The 24591-nt window shown below is 43.6% G+C and overlaps 1 protein-coding gene across 5 annotated transcripts in view; it reads left to right on the top strand.

Moving 5' to 3' along the window:
* Positions 1 to 20152, top strand: part of LOC118360788 (spermatogenesis-associated serine-rich protein 2-like) — a 49025-nt gene extending 28873 nt beyond the window's left edge. For all 5 annotated transcript variants that reach the window (XM_035740208.2, XM_035740206.2, XM_052485095.1 and 2 more), the window contains 10 exons: positions 10566 to 10674; positions 10815 to 10864; positions 13344 to 13575; positions 13721 to 13906; positions 14124 to 14259; positions 14636 to 14694; positions 16067 to 16176; positions 16790 to 16892; positions 17097 to 17245; positions 17385 to 20152. In XM_035740208.2, coding sequence (XP_035596101.1) covers positions 10566 to 10674; positions 10815 to 10864; positions 13344 to 13575; positions 13721 to 13906; positions 14124 to 14259; positions 14636 to 14694; positions 16067 to 16176; positions 16790 to 16892; positions 17097 to 17245; positions 17385 to 17687 — 1437 coding nt within the window. In that variant the 3' untranslated portion in view covers positions 17688 to 20152. The remainder of the gene's footprint in view (positions 1 to 10565; positions 10675 to 10814; positions 10865 to 13343; positions 13576 to 13720; positions 13907 to 14123; positions 14260 to 14635; positions 14695 to 16066; positions 16177 to 16789; positions 16893 to 17096; positions 17246 to 17384) is intronic.
* Positions 20153 to 24591: the final 4439 nt, after the last annotated feature.

Here is a 24591-nt window from a genome sequence, read left to right as displayed (position 1 = left end):
CCTCCCCCCGTGTCAAAGCGGGTGTCAATGTTTACAACTTGGATGAGTGGAAGAAGCGCAACTATCCATCTGGTCACGAAACAGAGAAAGAAAAAATACCATGAGAGTGAATTGCGGGGACAGCAAATAACAGTAACGTTAAGTTGATGTGCTAGCTTGCAGTGCATCTCTTTAGTCTGTCTTGCTAACCTAACTGGGCAGTGCATCTCTTGGTCTGTCTGTCTTGCTTGCTCTCCAGCCACTTCCAGGGCTGTGTTCTGTGAATTTGTGCCTGACAAAAGTGAGTGAAAAACAACTATTTATTACGTTTGATAAATGACAATGGTGTTTATAAACTGCAGCTCGGAAAAGATAAGCACGTTGCGCGTGAACATGCACGAAATGAAACTTGCGCTTTCCTGCAGCAACCTCTCCACAGAGGTTGCTGCTGGAAAGCGCAAGTTTCCAGTCCAGACAATATGAGTGTGATGGCACTCCTCATAGGCGCACGTCATTTTAAAACAAGACAATGATTATCTAGTCTCGCAGTCAAGATTTAGTTACAACTCTGGACTAATGAAAGATGGAAAGCAATGGATTGACATTGACTATTGATTTATATATTGAATTGTAAATGTTGATTAGCTGAGCAAACTGGGCAATATGGATGCACATCTAATAATAATAATAACCGTCAACTATTCAGCCAAGCCATAGTATTGTATATTTGAAAATGTATAAATGGAAATCTGGGGGAGCCAGTTGGAGTGGACTTGATGCAGCTGATAAAATTAATAATATTGTTATCGATAATTTACAGGTGCTATGCTTAAGTTTGTCAGTAGAGGAGATGCTGGATCATCAGCCAGTACAAGCACAGACCCAGTACTGGCAGCTTCAGCAAATACTAACACAGACCCAGGTGAAGTACAGGCAGGACTGGATTTTTCGTACCGTAATGACAAGTCTAGAAGAGGTTTCCATTCAGGCATATTACAGAGACGGCTGTCAAATGGGGAAAAGATTACCAGGAGCTGGCTTTCATACTCAATCATAAACAACGCTGTGTATTGTTTTTGCTGTAAGCTCTTTTCTACAAAATAATAAAGGAAGATGTGAATGACTGGTCAAATATCAACACCATTCTGAAACCATGAGGGTAGTCCTGAACACAAACAATATGATTAAGTGGAGAGAACTTGATCTGCGCCTAAGTCGGGGACAGACTCTTGACCAGATACCAATTATCATTTGAGGCTGAAGGAAAGGAATTGTGGGATGTCCTTACACATTTAAAAAGTACCACCCAGTTTCTGGCTGAAAGAAACCTAGCAGTCAGGGGTTCATCAGACAAACTCTTCCAACCAGATAATGGAAACTTCCTAAAAGAGGTTGAATTACTGGTCAAATTTGACCCCGCTATGGAAAATCATTTCAGCAAAATTAAAGATGAAGAAACACATGCTCATTACCTTGGGAGGCACACACAGAATGAGCTGATACAGATTGTGAGTGACAAGATTCTGGAAGCAATAGTGAATCAAGTAAGAGACTCTAAGTACTTCTCCATTATCTTGGACTGTACACCTGACATTAGTCACCAGGAGCAAATGTCCATTATTCTGAGAAGTGTAGCTTTAAAGGGAAAGCCAGAGATCAAGGAGCACATCCTTGGCTTTGTGAATGTTGAGGTTACAACCGGCTTCAATCTGTCCACTGTCGTCTTAGATAAGCTGAATGAGCTCAAGATTCCATTTGAAGAAAGCAGAGGACAAGCTTATGATAATGTGGCCAACATGAAGGGCAAGCACCAAGGAGTACAAGCCAGACTGCTGAAAAAAAATCCCAGAGCTGTGTTCGTCTCATGTGGAGCACCTACTCTAAACCTTGTCATTGCAGATGCTGCCAAATCTTTAAAAGATGCAGTTGGGTTTTTTGGGCATGTGCAAAAGCTCTTCACCTTCTTTTCAGCTGCCACACAAAGATGGATTGTTTTGAAGAAACACGGGAACATAACCGTGAGGTCATGGAGTGACAAGATGGGAGAGTTGGCTCCAAACTGTTCATGCAATCAGGTATTAGGCTTCTGAGGTTTGGGAGGCATTACTGGAAGCCAGACAGACGATCAACGATCCTGTGGCCAAAGTGGAGGCAGAAGCACTTACAGAGGAAGTTGGGTACTACGGCTTCTTGATTTGCTGTGTCGTATGGTGCGAGATACTGACAATGACAAACGTGGTGAACAAGCTCCTCCAATCCGCCTCAATGCAGTTGAATATCGCAGTGAATTTAATCTCAAATGCAAAGGCCTCCCTCACTACATACGGTGAAACTGGATTGTCTGAGCCCCTGACAACAGCCAAAAGCGTTGTGAAGAAATCCATGTGGAGGCTGATCTGAAAGAGAAAAGACTGAGAAACAGCAGGAGACATTTCAGCTTTGCATGTCCTAGTGAACCAGTGACTGATGCACTGAAAAACCTTGAAGTCAACTACTTTAACATTGTGGTCGACTCTGCTGTGATATCAATGGATGAGAGATTTGAAAGACTCAACCAGGTGAAAACCAAATATGGAGTGCTGCACTGCCTTTCAGATGTCCAGGGAGTATTTTAAAAGGCCCACTGCATGGAAGTTGAAAACAGAGATGACTGTGACATCAGTGGAATGAATCTGGCACACAAGATTCAGAATTGACCTGATCTGCCATCAGATAAGATGACTGCCTTTTTGAGCTGCTTTCCTTTCTCTGTGAGAAAAACCTGGAGGAACTCTTTCCTAACCTTTGGATAGCACTAAGAATTGCAGTCGCCCTACCAGTAACAGTAGCATCGGCAGAGAGGAGATTTTCAAAATGAAAGCGCATCAAAAGCTTCCTGAGGTCTTCCATGTCACAGGAAATTTGAGTGGTCTGGCCAACATGAGTATAAATCATGACGTGGGGAAACATGTCCTATGATGATGACATTGATGATTTTGCCTCAGTGCAGAAGAGGAATATTTTGATGGTAAGATTTAAATTCAAATGTTTGCACACTTAGTAACATTTTAAGATTGTATTTGATTGGTCGACTTCATGGCTACTTGGAGAGCTGACCCCGCCCCCTCGTCAGGACGCAGCTGTCTCCAATTACAAATGCCCTCTGAGGCTATATAAAAGCCAGTGTTCTGTTCAGAAGAGAGATTATTGCTGGGAGGTCATTGCTGAGAGCAAGATCACTGCTGAGAGTGATTGCTGAGAGTTATAGCATATGTTGGTTGTTTCTCAGAAAGAGATTTGGTATGTACTATGTTAGTTGTTGCTGAGGGAGGTGATTGGTTATGTCTGTTGTGTGTCAATAGGATGTAGTGTTTTGATTATTGAAATTGTTTGTGTTATTCTGTTTCATTTGTTCCCAGGGGGGAAGGGGTAGGCACCAAGAGAGTGCTTAGGCACATACCTGTAGTATAGTCACTGTCTAGGCACACTAGGTAAGACCTGGGCGGACCACCCCCTGTATTTTGGTTAGGGCACCAGGTGGTGCTTTGTTAGGTAAGTAGTGGGTAGGCAGGTATGGTAGGAGAGGAGGCTTTAATATTTACTTTCTTTACTTTGGTGCCGTCCAGCCCCTTTTCCCCAAAATGACTGTGTGACGGAATAAATTCCTTGTAAACGGTACAATTCTCTGCCTTTTGTCATCCTTACTCGCACCAACAGTCCATACCCCTTTCACTTCACGGAGAGTTGAGTAGCAGGGTGTTGCGTCCCCTCTTCATAGAGGCGTGTGTAACAGCAGTAATATCTAATAAGTAATCTAACAATTTCACAACTATCTTATACACAAGTGTAAAGGAATGAATAAGAATATGTACATTATAATGTTTATTACATCCCATTTTTAATTATTAAAGTGGCTAGAGATTTGAGTCAGTATGTTGGCAGCAGCCACTCAAACAGTGGCTAACATTAACAGTGATGGCCTTGAGATAGAAGCTCTTTTCAGTCTCTCGGTCCCAGCTTTGCACCTGTACTAACCTCGTCTTCTGGATGATAGCGGGGTGAACAAGCAGTGGCTTGGGTGGTTGTTGTCCTTGATGATCTTTTTGGCCTTCCCGTGACATCGGGTGGTGTAGGTGTTCTGGAGGGCAGGTAGTTTGCCCCGGTGATGCATTGTGGAGACTTCACTACCCTCTGGAGAGCCTTGCGGTTGTGGGCGGGACAGTTGCCGTACCAGGCGGTGATACAGCCCAACAGGATGCTCTCGATTGTGCATCTAAAAGTTTGAGAGTTTTTTTTTGGTGACAAGCCAAATTTCTTCAGCCTCCTGGGGTTGAAGAGGCGCTGTTGAGCCTTCTACCATTCTGTCTGTGTGGGTGAACCATTTCAGTTTGTCCGTGATGTGTACGCCGAGGAACTTAACTTTCCACCTTCTCTACTACTGTCCCGTCGATGTGGATAGGGGTGTGATCCCTCTGCTGTTTCCTGAAGTCCACGATCATCTATTTTGTTTTGTTGACGTTGAATGTGAGGTTATTTTCCTGACACCACACTCCGAGGGCCCTCACCTCCTCCCTGTAGGCAGTCTCGTCGTCGTCGTTGTTGGTAATCAAGCCTACCATTGTAGTGTCATCTGCAAACTTGATGAGATGGAGGTGTGCATGGCCACGCAGTCATGGGTGAGTACAGGGGAGTACAGGAGAGGGCTGAGAACGCACGCTTGTGGGGCCCCAGTGTTGATGATCAGCAGGGTGGAGATGTATTCTACCCTCACCACCTGGGGGCGGCCCGTAAGAATGTCCAAGACCCAGTTGCACAGGGCGGGGTCGAGACCCAGTGCTTAAAATTGTTGCATTTATATTTTAGTCCACTATAGATACTGTTCTGCTATGGGGTTGTCAATTTTTTTCTATTCATTACTTGTTTTGTTTGCAGAGGAAAAGTACATGTCGACTGTTATAGCATCTTCAAAGTTCGTCTCGACAGAAATATTGTTTGATATTTTTATTTCCGTTGTGGCAGTGCCACAGTTAAATGACTGCAGCGGACACATACAGCCAACACATCTATGCAAAAGATGAATTGTTGTTGAATATTTTATCAATAGATAGAAACACAATCTCCTGCCTTGGTATAGATACTTAAGCACTCTGTGCTCCTATCAAACAGCAATATTATAGTCTACCCATATTGTCAAATATTTTACATACGCTACCAGTTTAATTGTTTGCAGTAACTTATGCTTTATTTGGCGAAGGAATGTGATGGCCATTGTTTTTTCTTTCAGAAACTAATTGTTGTCGACCTGTCAGCAGAATGTTTGAACATGTTTTGCATCAACTTTTCCCCCCAACCTAAAATATGTGGTATTGCCTGTGAATTCTAAAACATAGTTTAGGCAACTCAAAAAAAACAAAAAAATGCAGTACATACTTAAATATAATCAGTCTGTTTAATTTGACTGTGTAGCCTATATAAACCACACTGCCTATGGGCTCGCATACAGAATTTTTTTAAATGCATGTAGCCTATTTTTAATTATTTTTTTCACATTTATTTAACCAGGTAGGCTAGGTGAGAACAAGTTCTCATTTACAACTGCGACCTGGCCAAGATAAAGCAAAGCAGTGCGACACATGGAGTTACACATGGAATAAAGAAAAACAGTCAATAATACAATAGAAAAGTCTATATACAGTGTGTGCAAATGAGGTAGGTAGGCAAAAAAAATAGGCCATAGTGGCAAAATAATTACAATATCAAATCAAATGTATTTATATAGCCCTTTGTACATCAGCTGATATCTCAAAGTGCTGTACAGAAACCCAGCCTAAAACCCCAAACAGCAAGCAATGCAGGTGTAGAAGCACGGTGGCTAGGAAAAACTTCAATATAGCAATTAAACACTGGAGTGAGAGATGTGCAGAAGATGAGTGTGCAAGTAGAGGGGTGCAAAGGAGCAAAATAAATACAGTATGGGGATGGGGTAGTTGGATGGGCTATTTACAGATAGCCCATCTGTAAATATTTCATCTGTAAATAGCCAATAAGCTGCTCTGACAGCTGGTGCTTAAAGTTAGTGAGGGAGATATGAGTCTCCAGCTTCAGTGACTTTTGCAGTTCGGTCCAGTCATTGGCAGCAGAGAACTGGAAGGAAAGGTGGCCAAAGGAGGAATTGGCTTTGGGGGTGACCAGTGAAATATACCTGTTGGAGCGAGTCCTACGGGTGGGTGCTGTTATGGTGACCAGTGAGCTAAGGCGGGACTTTACCTAGCAAAGACTTATAGATGAACTGGAGCCAATGGGTTTGGTGACGAATATGAAGCGAGGGCCAGCCAATGAGAACATACAGGTCCCAGTGGTGGGTAGTATATGGGGCGTTGGTGACAAAACGGATGGCACTGTGATAGATTGTATCCAATTTGCTGAGTAGTGTGTTGGAGGCTATTTTGTAGCTGACATCGCTGAAGTCAAGGCTCGATAGGATAGTCAGTTTTACGAGGGTATGTTTGGAAGCATGAGTGAAGGATGCTTTGTTGCGAAATAGGAAGCCGATTATAAATTTCATTTTGGATTGTAGATGCTTAATGTGAGTCTGGAAGGAGAGTTTACAGTCTAACCAGACACCTAGGTATTTGTAGTTGTCCACATATTCTAAGTTAGAACCGTCCAGAGTAGTGATGCTGGCCGGGCAGGCAGGTGTGTGCAGAGATCGGTTGAAGAGCATGCATTTAGTTTTACTTGCATTTTAGAGCAGTTGGAGGCCACAGAAGGAGAGTTGTAATGGCATTGAAGCTTGTCTGGAGGTTAGTTAACTCCGTGTCCAAAGAAGGGCCAGACGTATACAGGATGGTGTCGTCTGCATAGAGGTGGATCAGAGAATCACCAGCAGCAAGAGCGAGATAATTGATGTATACAGAGAAAAGAGTTGGCCTGACAATTGAACCCTGTGGCACCCCTATAGAGACTGCTAGAAGTCCGGACAACAGGCCCTCCGATTTGACACACTGAACTCTATCTGAGAAGTAGTTGGTGAACCAGGCGAGGCAGTCATTTGAGAAATCAAGGCTGTTGAGTCTGCCGATAAGATTGTGGTGATTGACAGAGTTGAAAGCCTTGGCCAGGTCGATGAATACAGCTGCGCAGTATTGTCCCTTATCGATAGCGGTTTTGATATCGTTTAGGACCTTGAGCATGGCTGAAGTGCACCCATTACCAGCTCGGAAACCAGATTGCATAGTGGAGAAGGTACGGTGGGATTCGAAATGGTCGGTGATCTGTTTGTTAACCTGGCTTATGAAGACTTTAGAAAGGCAGGGTAGGATAGACATAGGTCTGTAGCAGTTTGGGTCTAAAGTGTCTCAAATCAAATCAAATTTATTTATATAGCCCTTCGTACATCAGCTGATATCTCAAAGTGCTGTACAGAAACCCAGCCTAAAACCCCAAACAGCAAACAATGCAGGTGTAAAAGCACGGTGGCTAGGAAAAACTCCCTAGAAAGGCCAAAACCTAGGAAGAAACCTAGAGAGGAACCGGGCTATGTGGGGTGGCCAGTCCTCTTCTGGCTGTGCCGGGTAGAGATTATAACAGAACATGACCAAGATGTTCAAATGTTCATAAATGACCAGCATGGTCGAATAATAATAAGGCAGAACAGTTGAAACTGGAGCAGCAGCACAGTCAGGTGGACTGGGGACAGCAAGGAGCCTTCATGTCAGGTAGTCCTGGGGCACGGTCCTAGGGCTCAGGTCAGTTGAAACTGGAGCAGGAGCATGGCCAGGTGGACTGGGGACAGCAAGGAGTCCTCATGTCAGGTAGTCCTGGGACATGGTCCTAGGGCTCAGGTCCTCCGAGAGAGAGAAAGAAAGAGAGAATTAGAGAACGCACACTTAGATTCACACAGGACACCGAATAGGACAGGAGAAGTACTCCAGATATAACAAACTGACCCTAGCCCCGACACATAAACTACTGCAGCATAAATACTGGAGGCTGAGACAGGAGGGGTCAGGAGACACTGTCCCCATCCGAGGACACCCCGGACAGGGCCAAACAGGAAGGATATAACCCCACCCACTTTGCCAAAGCACATCCCCCACACCACTAGAGGGATATCTTCAACCACCAACTTACCATCCTGAGACAAGGCCGAGTATAGCCCACAAAGATCTCCGCCACGGTACAACCCAAGGGGGGCAACCCAGACAGGCCGACCACAACAGTGAATCAACCCACCCAGGTGACGCACCCCCCAGGGACGGCACGAGAGAGCCCCAGCAAGCCAGTGACTCAGCCCCCTAACAGGGTTAGAGGCAGAGAATCCCAGTGGAAAGAGGGGAACCGGCCAGGCAGAGACAGCAAGGGCGGTTCGTTGCTCCAGAGCCTTTCCGTTCACCTTCCCACTCCTGGGCCAGACTACACTCAATCATATGACCCACTGAAGAGATGAGTCTTCAGTAAAGACTTAAAGGTTGAGACCGAGTTTGCGTCTCTGACATGGGTAGGCAGACCGTTCCATAAAAATGGAGCTCTATAGGAGAAAGCCCTGCCTCCAGCTGTTTGCTTAGAAATTCTAGGGACAATTAGGAGGCCTGCGTCTTGTGACCGTAGCGTACGTGTAGGTATGTACGGCAGGACCAAATCAGAGAGGTAGGTAGGAGCAAGCCCATGTAATGCTTTGTAGGTTAGCAGTAAAACCTTGAAATCAGCCCTTGCTTTGACAGGAAGCCAGTGTAGAGAGGCTAGCACTGGAGTAATATGATCAAATTTTTTGGTTCTAGTCAGGATTCTAGCAGCCGTATTTAGCACTAACTGAAGTTTATTTAGTGCTTTATCCGGGTAGCCGGAAAATAGAGCATTGCAGTAGTCTAACCTAGAAGTGACAAAAGCATGGATTAATTTTTCTGCATCATTTTTGGACAGAAAGTTTCTGATTTTTGCAATGTTACGTAGATGGAAAAAAGCTGTCCTCGAAATGGTCTTGATATGTTCTTCAAAAGAGAGATCAGGGTCCAGAGTAACGCCGAGGTCCTTCACAGTTTTATTTGAGACGACTGTACAACCATTAAGATTAATTGTCAGATTCAACAGAAGATCTCTTTGTTTCTTGGGACCTAGAACAAGCATCTCTGTTTTGTCCGAGTTTAATAGTAGAAAGTTTGCAGCCATCCACTTCCTTATGTCTGAAACACATGCTTCTAGCGAGGGCAATTTTGGGGCTTCACCATGTTTCATTGAAATGTACAGCTGTGTGTCATCCGCATAGCAGTGAAAGTTTACATTATGTTTTCGAATAACATCCCCAAGAGGTAAAATATATAGTGAAAACAATAGTGGTCCTAAAACAGAACCTTGAGGAACACCGAAATGTACAGTTGATTTGTCAGAGGACAAACCATTCACAGAGACAAACTGATATCTTTCCGACAGATAAGATCTAAACCAGGCCAGACTCCCCCTTTGAATAGGGGATGATGGCAGCTTTCCAATCTTTGGGGATCTCAGACGATACGAAAGAGAGGTTGAACAGGCTAGTAATAGGGGTTGCAACAATTTCGCAGATAATTTAAGAAAGAGAGGGTCCAGATTGTCTAGCTCGGCTGATTTGTAGGGGTCCAGATTTTGCAGCTCTTTCAGAACATCCAGAACATCAGCTATCTGGATTTGGGTGAAAGAGAAATGGGGGAGGCTTGCGCAAGTTGCTGTAGGGAGTGCAGGGCTGTTGACCAGGGTAGGGGTAGCCAGGTAGAAAGCATGGCCCAGCTGTAGAGATGCTTATTGAAGTTCTAAATTATTGTGGATTTATTGGTGGTGGCAGTGTTTCCTAGCCTCAATGCAGTTGGCAGCTGGGAGGAGGTGCTCTTATTCTCAATGGACTTTAGTGTCCCAGAACATTTTGAAGTTTGTGCTACAGGATGCAATTTTCTGTTTGAAAAAGCTAGTCTTTGCTTTCCAAACTGCCTGTGTATATTGGTTCCTAACTTCCCTGAAAGGTTGCATATCGCATGAGGTCAATATCCTTCCAGGATACCCGGGCCAGGTCAATTAGAAAGGCCTGCTCGCTGAAGTGTTTTAGGGAGCGTTTGACAGTGATGAGGGGTGGTCGTTTTGACCTCAGACCCATTACGGACGCAGGCAGTGATCGCTGAGATCCTGGTTGAAGACAGCAGAGGTGTATTTGGAGGGCAGGTTGGTTAGGATATCTATGAGGGTAGATCTATTTACTAGGCCCAATTAAACGAGAGATGTGTATGGTAATTTGATATAGGCCTATGGCTACTTTGGCAATATGAACCCATCACGGACAGAAAAGGTGAGGAATTTATTCTTCCTATAAAATAGGAAATGCATTAAGTCTAATTATTTTACTTAGAATACAACCACTAGTTATAGTGTGTAAAGTTTGCACAAAATTAAGCACATTATCATGACAAGTTCAGATTTGATAAATGCCAACTTCTGTGTAAACTGGACCACACATGTTGTATGGTATGTTGTAAAAACGCAACATTTAGAAATGAGGCCCCAGGGCCTTGGGATATGTATCACTATGCTAAATATTTTCCTTAATTTGCCAGATCATTCTCTCTTATTCGTTCTCTTCACAGATTAGTGCCGTCAGGGCCGTTGTTCCCAACAAAAGCAACAATGAGATAGTTCTGGTGTTGCAGCACTTTGAGAACTGCGTTGATAAGGCCGTCCAGGCTTTCCTAGAAGGTATGGGAATGCCATAGTGATTTTTTTTTTTAATGAGTATTCGAAACTTGATAATCTGCAACATTGTCTGCATGTCAATGCAGGCTGTTATGGAAAGAGAGCATTCTTCTTAACTCACAATTACTTCATTTTCCCTTCAGGTAGTGCCATTGATATCTTGAAGGAGTGGAATGTAACTGGTAAAAAGAAGGTAACCTTAACTTTGTCCTTTACTTCAGGGTATTGCATTCTCTATGAAAGGGCCACATGAGTATGAATGAAATGTATTATGTGTCATGACATTTTAAGTATGGCCTGTCCCTCACAGGATTATGAGACAACACTTTTTAAAAACAAGTTCAAAGGATATACTTCCAGTGACAGACCAATCCAGACTTTGAACAACAAAACACTTACTTTAAATCCACTTAACTTTGAACTGTAAATGCTAGTCATAGGAAATGTATGTTTAGTTTATTTGGATAGAGATGAGTAAAAATACATTGAACAAACGATCATCGGCTGCATTTCACTATAGAGTTTCTAGCTCACACAAATTTTCAACATCAGTCCCAGATAATCTGTTTTGTTGTCACCCATCTCCCATTTTGCTTTGAAGTCAGCAGCTCAAGCTGGACATATCTGGTGTCTGTCATGAGGACCTACATTCTGCTCAACCATAGCTAAACTCAGCAACAACAAAAAAATGTCCCTTTTTCAGGATCCTGTCTTTCAAAGATAATTCGTAAAAATCCAAATAACTTCACAGATCTTCATTGTAAAGTTTAAACACGGTTACCCATGCTTGTTCAATGAACCATAAACAAGTAATGAACATGCACCTGTGGAACGGTCGTTAAGACACTAACAGCGTAGAGATGGTAGGTAATTAAGGTCACAGTTATAAAAACAGGACACTAGAGGTATTTCTTTTTTTCTTTCATTTTTTAAAATTGTCTCCCCAATTTCGTGGTATGTAATTGTTAGTAGTTACTATCTTGTCTCATCGCTACAACATTATGGGCTCGTACGTGCTCGGGAGAGACGAAGGTCAAAAGTCACGTGTCCTCCGAAACACAACCCAACCAAGCCGCACTGCTTCTTAACACAGCGCGCATCCAACCCGGAAGCCAGCCGCACCAATGTGTTGGAGGAAACACCGTGCACCTGGCGACCTGGTTAGCGTCCACTGCGCCCGGCCCACCACAGGAGTCGCTGGTGCGCGATGAGACAAGGATATCCCTACCGGCCTAACCCGGACGACACTAGGCCAATTGTGCGTCGCCCCATGGACCTCCCGGACCCAGAGTCTCTGGTGGCACAGCTAGTGTGATGCAGTGCCCTAGACCACTGCACCACCCGGGAGGCCACACTAGAGGCATTTCTACTAAACACCAAAAGAAAGATGCCCAGGGTCCCTGCTCATCTGCGTGAACGTGCCTTAGGCATGCTGCAAGGAGTCATGAGGACTGCAGATGTGGCCAGGGCAATACATTTCATTGTCCGTACTGCGAGACGCCTGAGACAGCTCTACAGGGAGACAGGACGGACATTTGATCGTCCTTGCAGTAGCAGACCACGTGTAACACCTGCACAGGATCGGTAAATTCAAACATCACACCTGTGGAACAGGTACAGGATGACAACAACTGCCTGGGTTACACCAGGAATACACTATCCCTCTCTCAGTGCTCAGACTGTCCGCAATAAGCTGAGGGAGGCTGGACTGAGTGCTTGTAGGCCTGTTGTAAGGCAGGTCCTCACCAGACATCACCGGCAACAACTTCGCCTATGGGCATAAACCCACCATCGCTGGACCAGACAGGACTGTCAAAAAGTGCTCTTCACTGACGAGTCGCGGTTTGTTCTCACCAGAGGTGATGGTCGGATTTGCGTTTATCGTCGAAGGAATGAGCGTTATACCGAGGCCTGTACTCTGGAGTGGGATCGATTTTGGAGGTGGAGGGTCCGTCATGGTCTGGGGCGGAGTATCACAGCAGCATCGGACTGAGCTTGCCATTGCAGGCAATCTCAATGCTGTGCGTTACAGGGAAGACATGCTCCTCCCTCATGTGGTACCCTTTCTGCAGGCTCATCCTGACATGACCCTCCAGCATGACAATGCCGCCAGCCATACTGCTCATTCTGTGCATGATTTCCTGCAAGACAGGAATGTCAGTGTTCTGCCATGACCAGCGAAGAGCCCGGATCTCAATCCCATTGAGCACATCTGGGACCTGTTGGATCGGAGGGTTAGGGCTAGGGCCATTCCCCCCCCCCAGAAATGTCCGGGAACTTGCAGGTGCCTTGGTGGAAGAGTGGGGTAACATATCACAGCAAGAACTGGCAAATCTGGTGCAGTCCATGAGGAGGAGATGCACTGCAGTACTTAATGCAGCTGGTGGCCACACCAGATACTTACTGTTACTTTTGGTTTTGACCCCCTCTTTGTTCAGGGACACACTTACATTTCTGTTAGTCACATGTCTGTGGAACATGTTCAGTTTATGTCTCAGTTGAATCTTGTGTTCATACAAATATTTACACGTTAATAAGTTTACTGAAAATAAACACAGTTAACAGTGAGAGGATGTTTCTTTTTTGCAGAGCATATATGCTTATGTATGAACTCCAAAATATGTAAGGTTTTATTGTAGTGGTTAGTCTGACTTTGATTCTACAACATCCAGCCCAAGAAGAAAAAGAAGCCCAAGCCCCAGCCACAGCCTCCGGGAGAGGAGCCTGCTCCAGCCGAAACCACACAGCCTTCGGAGACTGAGAGTACAGAAGCAGTGAATGGGTTCCATGCCAATGGCTCTGTGTTGGACGGAGACTCATTAGACTCTCTGAGTGAGCAGTTGGATTCTGCCTTCTTGGATGCAGCTGAGCTCGAATCTGAGCCTGCCACGTCGAACATTACAGGTATTGCTATAGAGCAGTCTTTATTTTATCCGTCAGTCAAACTTTGGTTTGTTGAGACTATACTACACTTTTGATAATCTTCTGTAGTTGAAGCCAACGCCTACCTATCGGAAAATATCACACTACAGTGTCTTTCTCCTTAAAGGTGTGGAAGCAGACTCTTTTTGTAGTGGCCCAAGCACCACCCCTCATCATGCTCAAGAAGGAAGGAATCACCAGCCTCCCCGTGGAAACAAGTTCCGTCCCAGAACCAACTCCCAGCAATCATCCACTTCCTCTGTGCTCACCACTGATGAAAGCCAACAGGGATTTTCTGGAGCCAGGAAGATTGGTTAGTGCCAAATGTGCTTTATTTCCTTATTGTTGATACAGAATATTGTCAAATCCCTGGGTTTCCTGCAGTCCGATGGTAGATTAGTAGTCCCAGGTGCCTAAGCTGTGTATTATCTTATAAAACTAGGATGTGTGCACTGGAGTGTTAATGACAACAGCTCTAGTAATGCTTTGTTTAAGACAAGTGACCTCTGACCCTGTTCTTTGACACTCAGCGCCCAACATTGACCGCTCTGTGAAGGACCTGCAGAGATGCACAGTGTCGCTTACTCGATACAGAGTGTTGGTTAAGGATGAAATGGACTCCTCTATTAAGACCATGAAGCAGACGTTTGCTGAGCTCCAGAGCTGGTACATCTCCCAACATTAACTCCACTACATTAGTTTGTAAAGTTGTAGTTAATATTTGGAATATTAAGTTGTTATGGTGGGATATAACTTACCACAAATTCCATTATTTTTAAGCATAATGTTTAGCTAAGCAATTTAAGAGATTTGATCACTGAACCAGTTCATTGCTCTCACATCTGCACTACAGCAACCACCACTAGTAACTCTTTCAGCATTAAATGTAGCCCATTGCTAACCAGTGTTGTCATAGTTGACAAATGGTGAGTATTGCCAAAATCAAAGTACAGACTATCTTAGAAATGTAAATAATCATGGTCAACTTATCGTAGTAAAGAACATGTCATTTCATATCTCTTTCTCCCAACCTCTCTCTTAGTCTAATGGACAGAGAGGTTACTCTGTTGACAGAGATGGACAAAGTCAAAGCAGAAGCCAGTGAGTACAACACCTTTCAATTAGCATTTGGACTTCAATGTACACGGTGTACAAAAAATTAAGAACACCTGCTCTTTCCATGACAAACTGACCAGGTGAAAGCTATGATCCCTTATTGATGGCACTTGTTAAATCCATTTCAGAGACAGGTTAAAGAAGGATTTTTGAGCCATGAGACAATTGAGACATGGATTGTGTCATTCAGAGGATGAATTGGTAAGACAAAAGATTTAAGTGCCTTTGAACAGGGTATGGTAGTAAGTGACAGGCGCACCGGTTTGTGTCAAGAACTGCAAAGCTGCTGGATTTTTCACGCTCAACAGTTTCCCTTGTGTATCAAGAATGGTCCGCCACCCAAAGGACATCCAGCCAACTTGACACAACTGTGGGAAGTGTTGTAGTCAACGTGGGACATGAATTCCTGTGGAATGCTTTTGACACCTTGCAGAGTCTGCCCCAACGAATTGAGGATGTTCTGAGGGCAGGGGGGGTGCCAATCAACTTTGTTTCTATTATTACTATGTTTCTATTATTTTCCTGAAAGCCTTTGTCCCAGTTAGGACATTCCATATAGGCTATCTATAGATGTCACCTACTCCCTCCCAGTTCATAAGTTAACACGTAACCAACCAGCATTCTTCGAATGTATGTCCTTAAGGTTATTTTTGGCCTTAGGCATACCTGTCTTCAATGTAGTGAAACATGACAGAGCAAGACTGCATATTTCCACAAGTAGGCCATTCTCCCTTTATTCTTTACTGCTTCCAAATACAGTGTTGTGTATCCTGAGCATGGAAAAAGTGAATAGTGTCAGGTTTCAAGGGAGACTAAATGCTTTCTTTGTGTCTAGGTGTGTGGGGAATTGAGGGAAGAAGCGAGGGAACTCTAGAGAAGTTCTTTGACATTACAGAAACTAAAAATTCCTTCAAATGTACCAGTTTCTGCCCTAATCTCTTCCCTTCCTTTAGGTGTGTGTTACTGTTAATGGATTAGACTTTCTTCCCTTCCCCTTTTAACCTCATGAGGAGAGAAGTATTTTCTGTCATTTGATTCTCCTTAGCAACTGATAAACAAACAGTGCGGTTCCTCTGTGGGAGTTTTTTGTGGTTTTTCTTTTTCCCTCCTCAGTCCTGATATTGGTCAGCAGCAGGAAAAGCCTGTGGAGTTATTTAGGGATGCAGTGTTGTATTCTGTATGATTTTATTTTGGAAAAACTAGTCAACTAATAGTCTTACCTTCTCATGTTGAGGACATAGCTAGTCCCAAGTTTCAGTATGGTATTGCTTATGTGTGGATTTCTCTCCGTACAACTGAAGGTGTCTGAATATTTGGTGAGCGAGCGGTTGCCTGATATTGTGTATCTGTATTTAAGTGGCCATTTTGGATGGCCGTCAAAAAAGAGCAGAGGAGCTCCGCAGGCTAACTGACCAATCAGCATCCATGTCTGAGAACCAACTGAGTGAGCTACGAGCGGACATAAAGGTTAGTTGACAACCGCAATAACACTATCTGCTGTTGGGCGATTAGGCCTGGCTCGCAGTCAGCATTCCAATTCTTTCCAAAGGTTTTCAATGGGGTTGAGGTCAGGCCTTTGCAGGCCAGTCAAGTTCTTCCACCGGTCTCGACAAATCATTTCTGTATGGACCTCGCTTTGTGCACAGGGGCATTGTCATGCTGAAACAGGAATGGGCATTCCCCAAACGGTTGCCACAAAGTTGGAAGCACAGAATAGTCTAGAATGTCATTGTATACTGAAGGGTTAAGATTTCACTTCACTGGAACTAAGGGACCTAGCCCGAACCATGAAATATAGCACTAGACTAGTATTATTCCTCCACCAAACTTTACAGTTGGCACTACAGGAGAGGGCTGAGAACGCACCCCCATCACTCCAGAGAACGTGTTTCCAGTGCTCCAGAGGCCAATGGCAGAGTTTGGAACTCTGTGTGAACTCTGCCGATGTTTGTCTATGGAGATCGCATGGCTGTGTGCTCTATTTAATACACCTGTCAGCAACAGGTGTGGCTGAAATAGCCGAATCCACTCATTTGAAGGGGTATCCACATACTGTAGGTCTTGTCTCCTCTTTTTCCAGCACTTTGTAAGTGAACGTAAGTATGATGAAGACCTTGGAAAAGCTGTGAAGTTCACTTTCGAGCTAGAACCACTGAAGACAAGCGTCACGGGATTTGGATCAGGTACATTTCCTTTTTTCTTCTCTTTGGTGTCTTTCCTCTTACAGAAACTCACTGTGATCATACAGTATTGCATTGCTATTTAGAGGGTAATTAATCAATTGTCTTATTAGTAACGCCCACAGAATTAAATAGAACACATATTTGTATAATAATACTATGTATCTCTATGGTAACGCCTGCCCTCGTGACGCCCTCTCCTTTCAGTGTACCACCCTCAGACAGGCTACTCCAGCCGCTCCCGCTGTAGTTCCACCTCCTCGTCCATCACAGGCCCAGGGTCCCTAGAAGCACCACCTCAGTCTCAGCACCAGGGCTCCAGCTTCGAAGGACACCCTACCCATCCGAACAAAACGGTCAGCTCACAAAGCAATCATAAACATGCAACTAAAGGAGTTGCTAACTGTTTTCAGTCATGTTTCCTTAGGAGTAAAAATATTAAACATGATATGATTGCTTTGTGTTTTAAGTGTGATTTTAATCTGCACCTTTCAGACTTTCCAAGGCAACAGGCGGTATACGGCGGGCCCGGGATACTACTCCGGTGGTCAGCGGTATAATGGTGGCTCCTATCGCGACAGGAACGCCAATCGCGGAGGCTACCGCTCCGAGGGTTACCAAGGCTACCAGGGCAACCAAGGCCAAGGTGACGGCCCCAGCCATCCTACCAGCACTGTAACACAATCCTCCAACTCCACAAGAGGCCCTTCCAACTCCACCCCATCCTCTTCTTACCGTCAAGACCACCCTTCTCATAACGGCCTACCCCAAAGGCCTCCGCGGACACACTGCCCCTGACACCGGAACTACCTGGCTTAAAACCCCCTACTAACCCTGGCACTCCACCCTTGATACCCTGCCCCTTCCACCCCACTAACTCCTTTTTGATGAAGAATAGAATACAAGTTTACATCTTTTTGTCAAATGAGCTCTAGTGCCACCCATAGGCAAAACCATTCATCCACCAAACTTGAAAATCTGCTAATAAGACCTATTTTCTCATGCCTGTTGATTGAGCAGCATTTTGCTACTTCAGAGGCCAGTGTTATCTGATGAGTTCAGCACAGAGACTGCGGTGATTTATATGCATTTTGTGCACTGCTAAAAGGCATTTTTAATTCATTTTTTCTTTAGCATCAAATTAATTTTGGTTGCCATTTTTGTTTTGTAGTCCATCACCATTTTAGTTCCATATGTTATGGCATGCTTGCTAGTATGTGTGGAAGACTTTCATCAATGGCATACAATCAACACTACATAAGTTTATTTGTATCCAATTCATTTAGAGCTTTCCATAAATACTGGTTGTGTCTGTAAATAATATGTACTCCTTGAACTGGACAAAGAATCAGTTTATAATTAGAACTAGAGGCAATCACTTTGGATGTTGCCTGATGGCAGTTGTTTATTCCCTCCCTCACATGTATGAGAATAGTTTAGTGGATAGTTGTCCTGTCCTTCTCTATATTGTTATTGTATAATCCAAGGAGAAGGCTCGATTTCTTTATTACATACATATTTAATTATGAATTATTCCACTTCTCAAGTCTCAGGTATGAGAAAGGAACCCCCACTCCCCTACACCTACAGTCTGAATTTGGACTTCCCTTTGTTAGAAGTACATATATTTAGGTGTTATTTGGTCTACTCTTATTTTCAGTGCATCTCAGACAGGACTATGAACGGCACACACTTGACATGCTTGCCATGTATCACAGTGTAACTTTGCCTTTCTCGAAATTCAGAGATGCCTGCATCACGAACATCAGTGCACGTTCTTGTGATTTTTTTACATCTCAAAAAGCGAGCTTTAGGAGCTTTGTCCTTTTTTAATGTTAACTTTCCTCTTGATCATTTCCTAAAATCGGATCAAATTTGTGAATGCTGTTTCGATCTTAGTTCAAATACGTTTTATGACTACTGAGTTGGGACTGATTTAAGATTCTTAGTAAAGTATACAATAACTTAACAAAATCTGGAGAATTATCTGATTGTTTCCACTTGTACACTGCCTGGAGGCATAATGTTGCTTTTCGGGATTTGCTTTTTTCCCCTGATAATCTTTTGAAATGGGGCTTGGTTCACCATTTACCGAAAGCAAAGTGGTGTCGTGTCAAACTGCAAGGCATGTGTATATAAGGTTATACAGCTGTTACCTCTGTGTACCAAAGGGTCAAACCCGATGAGTAGAAGAATTGAGAGAACCCCTCCATCTCCTCCAATATTACTGGTGGGAAGTTATCCATAGGAATACCTTTGTGTTTTAGATATGTTATAAACATAGGTACTGAAGTCTTCTTTTCATAATATAATTTGGCCATGAGGAAAATGTCTTCATTTTTGTTATATTGCACATCAACATAAAGATGATGTAGTTCTTGTTTGTCCAATGGTTTACAAAGTCTTCTGGGGAAGTGCAAAGTGTATACAGCAGGGTAGATCAGTTGGCATGTATCAGCAACTGTGCTTGAGCACATAAGGCTTGGTAGCTAACTCCAGGAGCTTCCTGCCTTCAGCAAATGTTTCCTAATCTCAGATCTGCACTGTAAATTTGGGCCTATTTTCAGTAATCCTAATGCACAGTAGGCCTAATCTTCAATTGCGGAGATGCATGCACTGCATTTTCTCTCCACAACACATTGCTAGTTGTTACCTTGTGGTAGCTTCAAGCATGTACATGTAGTATTTCTTACAGTTGTCTAAAAACTAGAGTTATTCTCTATGGGGAATTATTTATGCGTGTCCATCTCTTTTACCAAGTGTAAGAACTCACATTCACAGCTTTGTCTACATTCTCAACTATCTGGTGATCACCAAAGAGAAAAACATTTCGTTTTTTCTTTCTCTGCCTATAAAAAAATAACTTCATTGTTTTCCAATTGGATAATCTATTCTAGATTGAGTAGCATGTTAATTGTTTTTTCTTTTACGTTTTATTTCTTTACTGTGTGTATATATAGCTATAATTGTTGCGCTCACATGGGGCATTTTGTATGTTATATACATGCTGAGCATATGGTTTACCCCTGAAATAGTTCAGTCATATGGACTGAACTAACAATCTAGTTCAGTCCAATTCTTCCAGTGCAAACTGTAAACTTAAGTGCCTTCTCTTGCCTCCATCCAATTCATACACCCCCCTCCTTACAGAAACCATGAAGTATGGACCAAAGACATCTGCCCTCCCCATCCATTCTAATACACCTCCCCCCATATGTGGAAAGGCACACTTATCATTTACTATTAAACTTTTCAATACATAAGCAGGTGTCCTTTGTCTTCATATGCTTTTCATGGGCACAGTTCAAGGTGACAGTATTTTACAGATTCATATGTCAACTTAACTGTAAGCAAAGTAAATGGCGATACGGTCATATCACTTCTCATTGTATGGTTAACTATATAAGAATTATGTAATTCAATTTGCCATATTGGAGCAAGTAAGGTGGTTTAAGATGGGACAAGTCTAAATCTCAGTTTAGAATATTTGCATGAAAATCTGTCACCAATTGGATGGAAACCTAGCTAGCTAAACCTAGCTAAAGTCTAAATGTAATTGTGTGGCTACCAACCTCAAGAATGAAAACAATGGAATGATAAACTTGTTAGTTCAGAATCCAATTTATCTAAACAAAGATGGATGATCATAAGGTCCCAAGATCCAGTGGATCCTCTTTTGAATTCAGGTGGTCAAGTTAACTATTACTACGGATGGTCCTAGATCTGGTCATGACTGGGTGAAGTGCTCTAGTGCAGGCCTTGGTGATGACACTGGCAATGCTGGTGAAGAGAGACTGTCTTTTGGTGCCAGAGCCAGAATGTCAGTTCTCCAAATGGGTTGGAAGGTGATGTAAAAGGACAGCTGTACTGTTAGTGAGGATCCCATAGTCATAAAACATTTCACCACAGTTCAAAAACTAATTTGCACATGCTCAGCATCCCAACATATTACAGAGTAGTGAGATGGTGACAGACTGCTGACAAATATCTATGGTGTTAACAAGTGTCATATCCTGACATGAGATAAATCAATTCTGTGCATGAGCTAAAATCAGGGCCTAGACCCACTATACCCATCAACAGTAACACTTCAAAATGGTATGGACAAGATTATGTGTATTCAACAAAAAATGTTTGGGATTTTTTCGATTTACCGTTTATATGATCATCAGAGGTGGCTTCCTTATGAATGATCACAAGTGTCCGCAAGTGGATCCTCTCTCAGAAGATCAAAAGAGGGGTAGATGGCCAGTGGATCCACTTTGTTCTGGAAGGTCATAGAAAAGTGTTAACATTAAGCTGTCAGAAACAGAAATTCTGATAATTCCCAATCATTGTAATTCACTAGCAATTAAAACTGATGGTTCATAAATACAGCATAAAATGTCAAAATAGAGACGCTTAACTAAATAAAGTGTTATTAATTCAAAAACTTTCAAACCATACCTTCGCTTTCAACTTTGGCATCTTCTGCATTTTATGTGTCTTAGGCAGCTTTGGCAACAAGCCAAACCTCTTCTGACTCTCATCCTTAGGGAGTCTATCACTTGCTGCTGCGGCAAGTGATTTGGCATTTCCAGATAATGAGATCGCCTTACTTGGATGTCCGGAGAGAAGCAGGACAGAGGAGAGGAGGAAAGCTGGGGCAGCAAGGAATTCATTGGGGGGAGCAGTGCTTATCTCCTTTACCAGAGACCAGGCTATGACTCTAGGGACCTCTGCACTGCACTGCTCCACTGCCTGGTGCAATTCGATTGCAGAACCCTTTTCCTGCAGCAGGTCCTTGTACACTGCTTCAACTACCTCATCAGGAGCTGCCCGACTAGGGGTAGATGATTCCTCATCAACAGACATTCCGTTGACCTCTGCCAACAGTGTCAACACAGATCCACTGACAGATAGGGCTTTCTCAATCAGCTCTGGCTCTGACTGAGGAGGAGATCCATCTGCATTCTTCCGGATCTTCAAGAGGAGTGCACATACCAAGCTATGCACAGACCCACTGGAGAAGGAAACCACGGGTGTAGATTGAGTTCCTGTAGCTGTGGACTGAGATTCTGTTGTATTGCATAGACTTGGGGTGGCACTGCCACAGACTTTCGGTAGGACTTCTTGGGGACCAGAGGAATTAGCTTTGTTCGACAAAGTAGAAAAACTCTGTTCGGTTTTGTTTAGCTTTTTCTTCTTCTGCAGACAAAAGCTAGGGAAATAGGATCTCTCTTGCCTGTTATTGGTTTGCTTTCCTTGAGCAATAGTGTTAAGAGATGACTCAGCCATTTTTTCTACGCTAATCACTCTAGCCACAGACGAAGCAATGGCTTTGGAGACTTCTGTACTGCACTCCTCTACTGCAAGGTGCAATTGCTCAACTGATTGGCACAATTCTATGGCAGATCCCTTTTCTTGGAGCAGGTCCTGGCACACGTCATCAACAAACTTAGCTTTGTCAGACAAAGTAGAAACGGAACTCACTTTGGCTTTCTTTTGCGCCTTCTGTGGACAACAACTCGGGAAATAGGATCTCTCTCGCCTGTTTTTGGTTGTCTTTCCTTGAGCCTTAGTGCTGGTGAGAGATGGCTCAGGTGTTTTGTCAGTGCTGATTGCCGGAACCACAGACAAAGCAATGGCTCTGGGAACCTCTGCACTGAACCCGCCTGCTGCCTGGTGCAATTCCAACACTGATTCAACCGAATTATGTTCGACGTTCGAGAGAAGGGCATTCATTACACTATGCACAGACCCATTGCTGATCAATTCCACTGGGGATGAGGTTCTTGCCACCGTGCATTGACTTGAAGTGGCCTGAAACTCTTGTAAATCTTCCTGAGAATAATTTTTATCTGAAGCCAGACTTTTAGCCAAACTTACACGGGACATTGTCTCTGGTTTATTTTGACTGCGATCCAATAAATGGGGGAATCTCTCTGCACTGCACTCATCTACTGCAAGGTGCAATTGCTCAACTGATTGGCACAATTTTATGGCAGATCCCTTTTTTTGGAGCAGGTCCTGGTACACGTCATCAACAAACATAGCTTTGTCAGACAAAGTAGAAACGGAACTCACCTTGTCTTTCTTTTGCTCCTTCTGTAGACAACAACTAGGCAAATAGAATCTATCTCGCCTGTTTTTGGTTGTCTTTCCTTGAGCCTTAGTGATGGTGAGAGATGGTTCAGGAATTTTGTCAGTGCTGATTGCCGGAACCACAGACAAAGCAATGGCTCTGGGGACCTCTGCACTGAACTCCTCTACTGCCTGGTGCAATTCCAACACTGATTTAACCGAATTCTCTTTGGCTTCCGAGAGAAGGGCATTCATTACACTATGCACAGACCCATTGGAGATCAATTCCACTGGGGATGGGGTTCTTGCCTCTGTGGATAGACCTGAAGTGGCCTGAAATTCTTGAAAATCTTCCTGAGGATTAGTTTTGTCTGAATCCAGACTTTTAGCCAAACTTACACGGGACATTGTCTCTGGTTTATTTTGACTAAGATCCAATAAATGGGGAATCTCTCTGCACTGCACTCATCTACTGCAAGGTGCAATTGCTCAACTGATTGGCACAATTTTATGGCAGATCCCTTTTTTGGAGCAGGTCCTGGTACACGTCATCAACAAACATAGCTTTGTCAGACAAAGTAGAAACGGAACTCACCTTGTCTTTCTTTTGCTCCTTCTGTAGACAACAACTAGGGAAATAGAATCTATCTCGCCTGTTTTTGGTTGTCTTTCCTTGAGCCTTAGTGATGGTGAGAGATGGTTCAGGAATTTTGTCAGTGCTGATTGCCGGAACCACAGACAAAGCAATGGCTCTGGGGACCTCTGCACTGAACTCCTCTACTGCCTGGTGCAATTCCAACACTGATTCAACCGAATTATGTTCGACGTTCGAGAGAAGGGCATTCATTACACTATGCACAGACCCATTGCTGATCAATTCCACTGGGGATGGGGTTCTTGCCTCTGTGGATAGACTTGAAGTGGCCTGAAATTCTTGAACATCTTCCTGAGAATTAGTTTTGTCTGAAGCAAGACTTACAAGGGACATTGTCTCTGGTTTCTTTTGACTAAGACCCAAGTAATGGGGAATTCTCTCTGAACTGCACTCATCTACTGAACTCACTTTGGCTTTCTTTGGCTCCTTCTGTGGACAACAACTAGGGAAATAGGATCTCTCTCGCCTGTTTTTGGTTGTCTTTCCTTGAGCCTTAGTGATGGTGAGAGATGGTTCAGGAATTTTGTCAGTGCTGATTGCCGGAACCACAGACAAATCAATGGCTCTGGGAACCTCTGCACTGAACCCGCCTGCTGCCTGGTGCAATTCCAACACTGATTCAACCGAATTATGTTCGACGTTCGAGAGAAGGGCATTCATTACACTATGCACAGACCCATTTCTGATCAATTCCACTGGGGATGAGGTTCTTGCCACCGTGCATTGACTTGAAGTGGCCTGAAACTCTTGTACATCTTCCTGAGAATTTTTTTTATCTGAAGCCAGACTTTTAGTCAGACTTACACAGGACATTGTCTGTGGTTTCGTTTTACTAAAACCCAATAAATGGTGTAATCTCCCTGCACTGCACTCCTCTACCGCAAGGTGCAATTGCTCAACTGATTGGCACAGTTTTATGGCAGATCCCTTTTCTTGGAGCAGGTCCTGGTACACGTCATCAACAAACTTAGATTTGTCAGACAG

Source organism: Oncorhynchus keta, chromosome 28, assembly GCF_023373465.1.
Source record: "Oncorhynchus keta strain PuntledgeMale-10-30-2019 chromosome 28, Oket_V2, whole genome shotgun sequence".
NCBI lineage: Eukaryota > Metazoa > Chordata > Actinopteri > Salmoniformes > Salmonidae > Oncorhynchus > Oncorhynchus keta.
The sequence above is the reverse complement of the archived record's forward strand: the minus strand, read 5'-3'. Positions and strand labels throughout refer to the sequence as shown.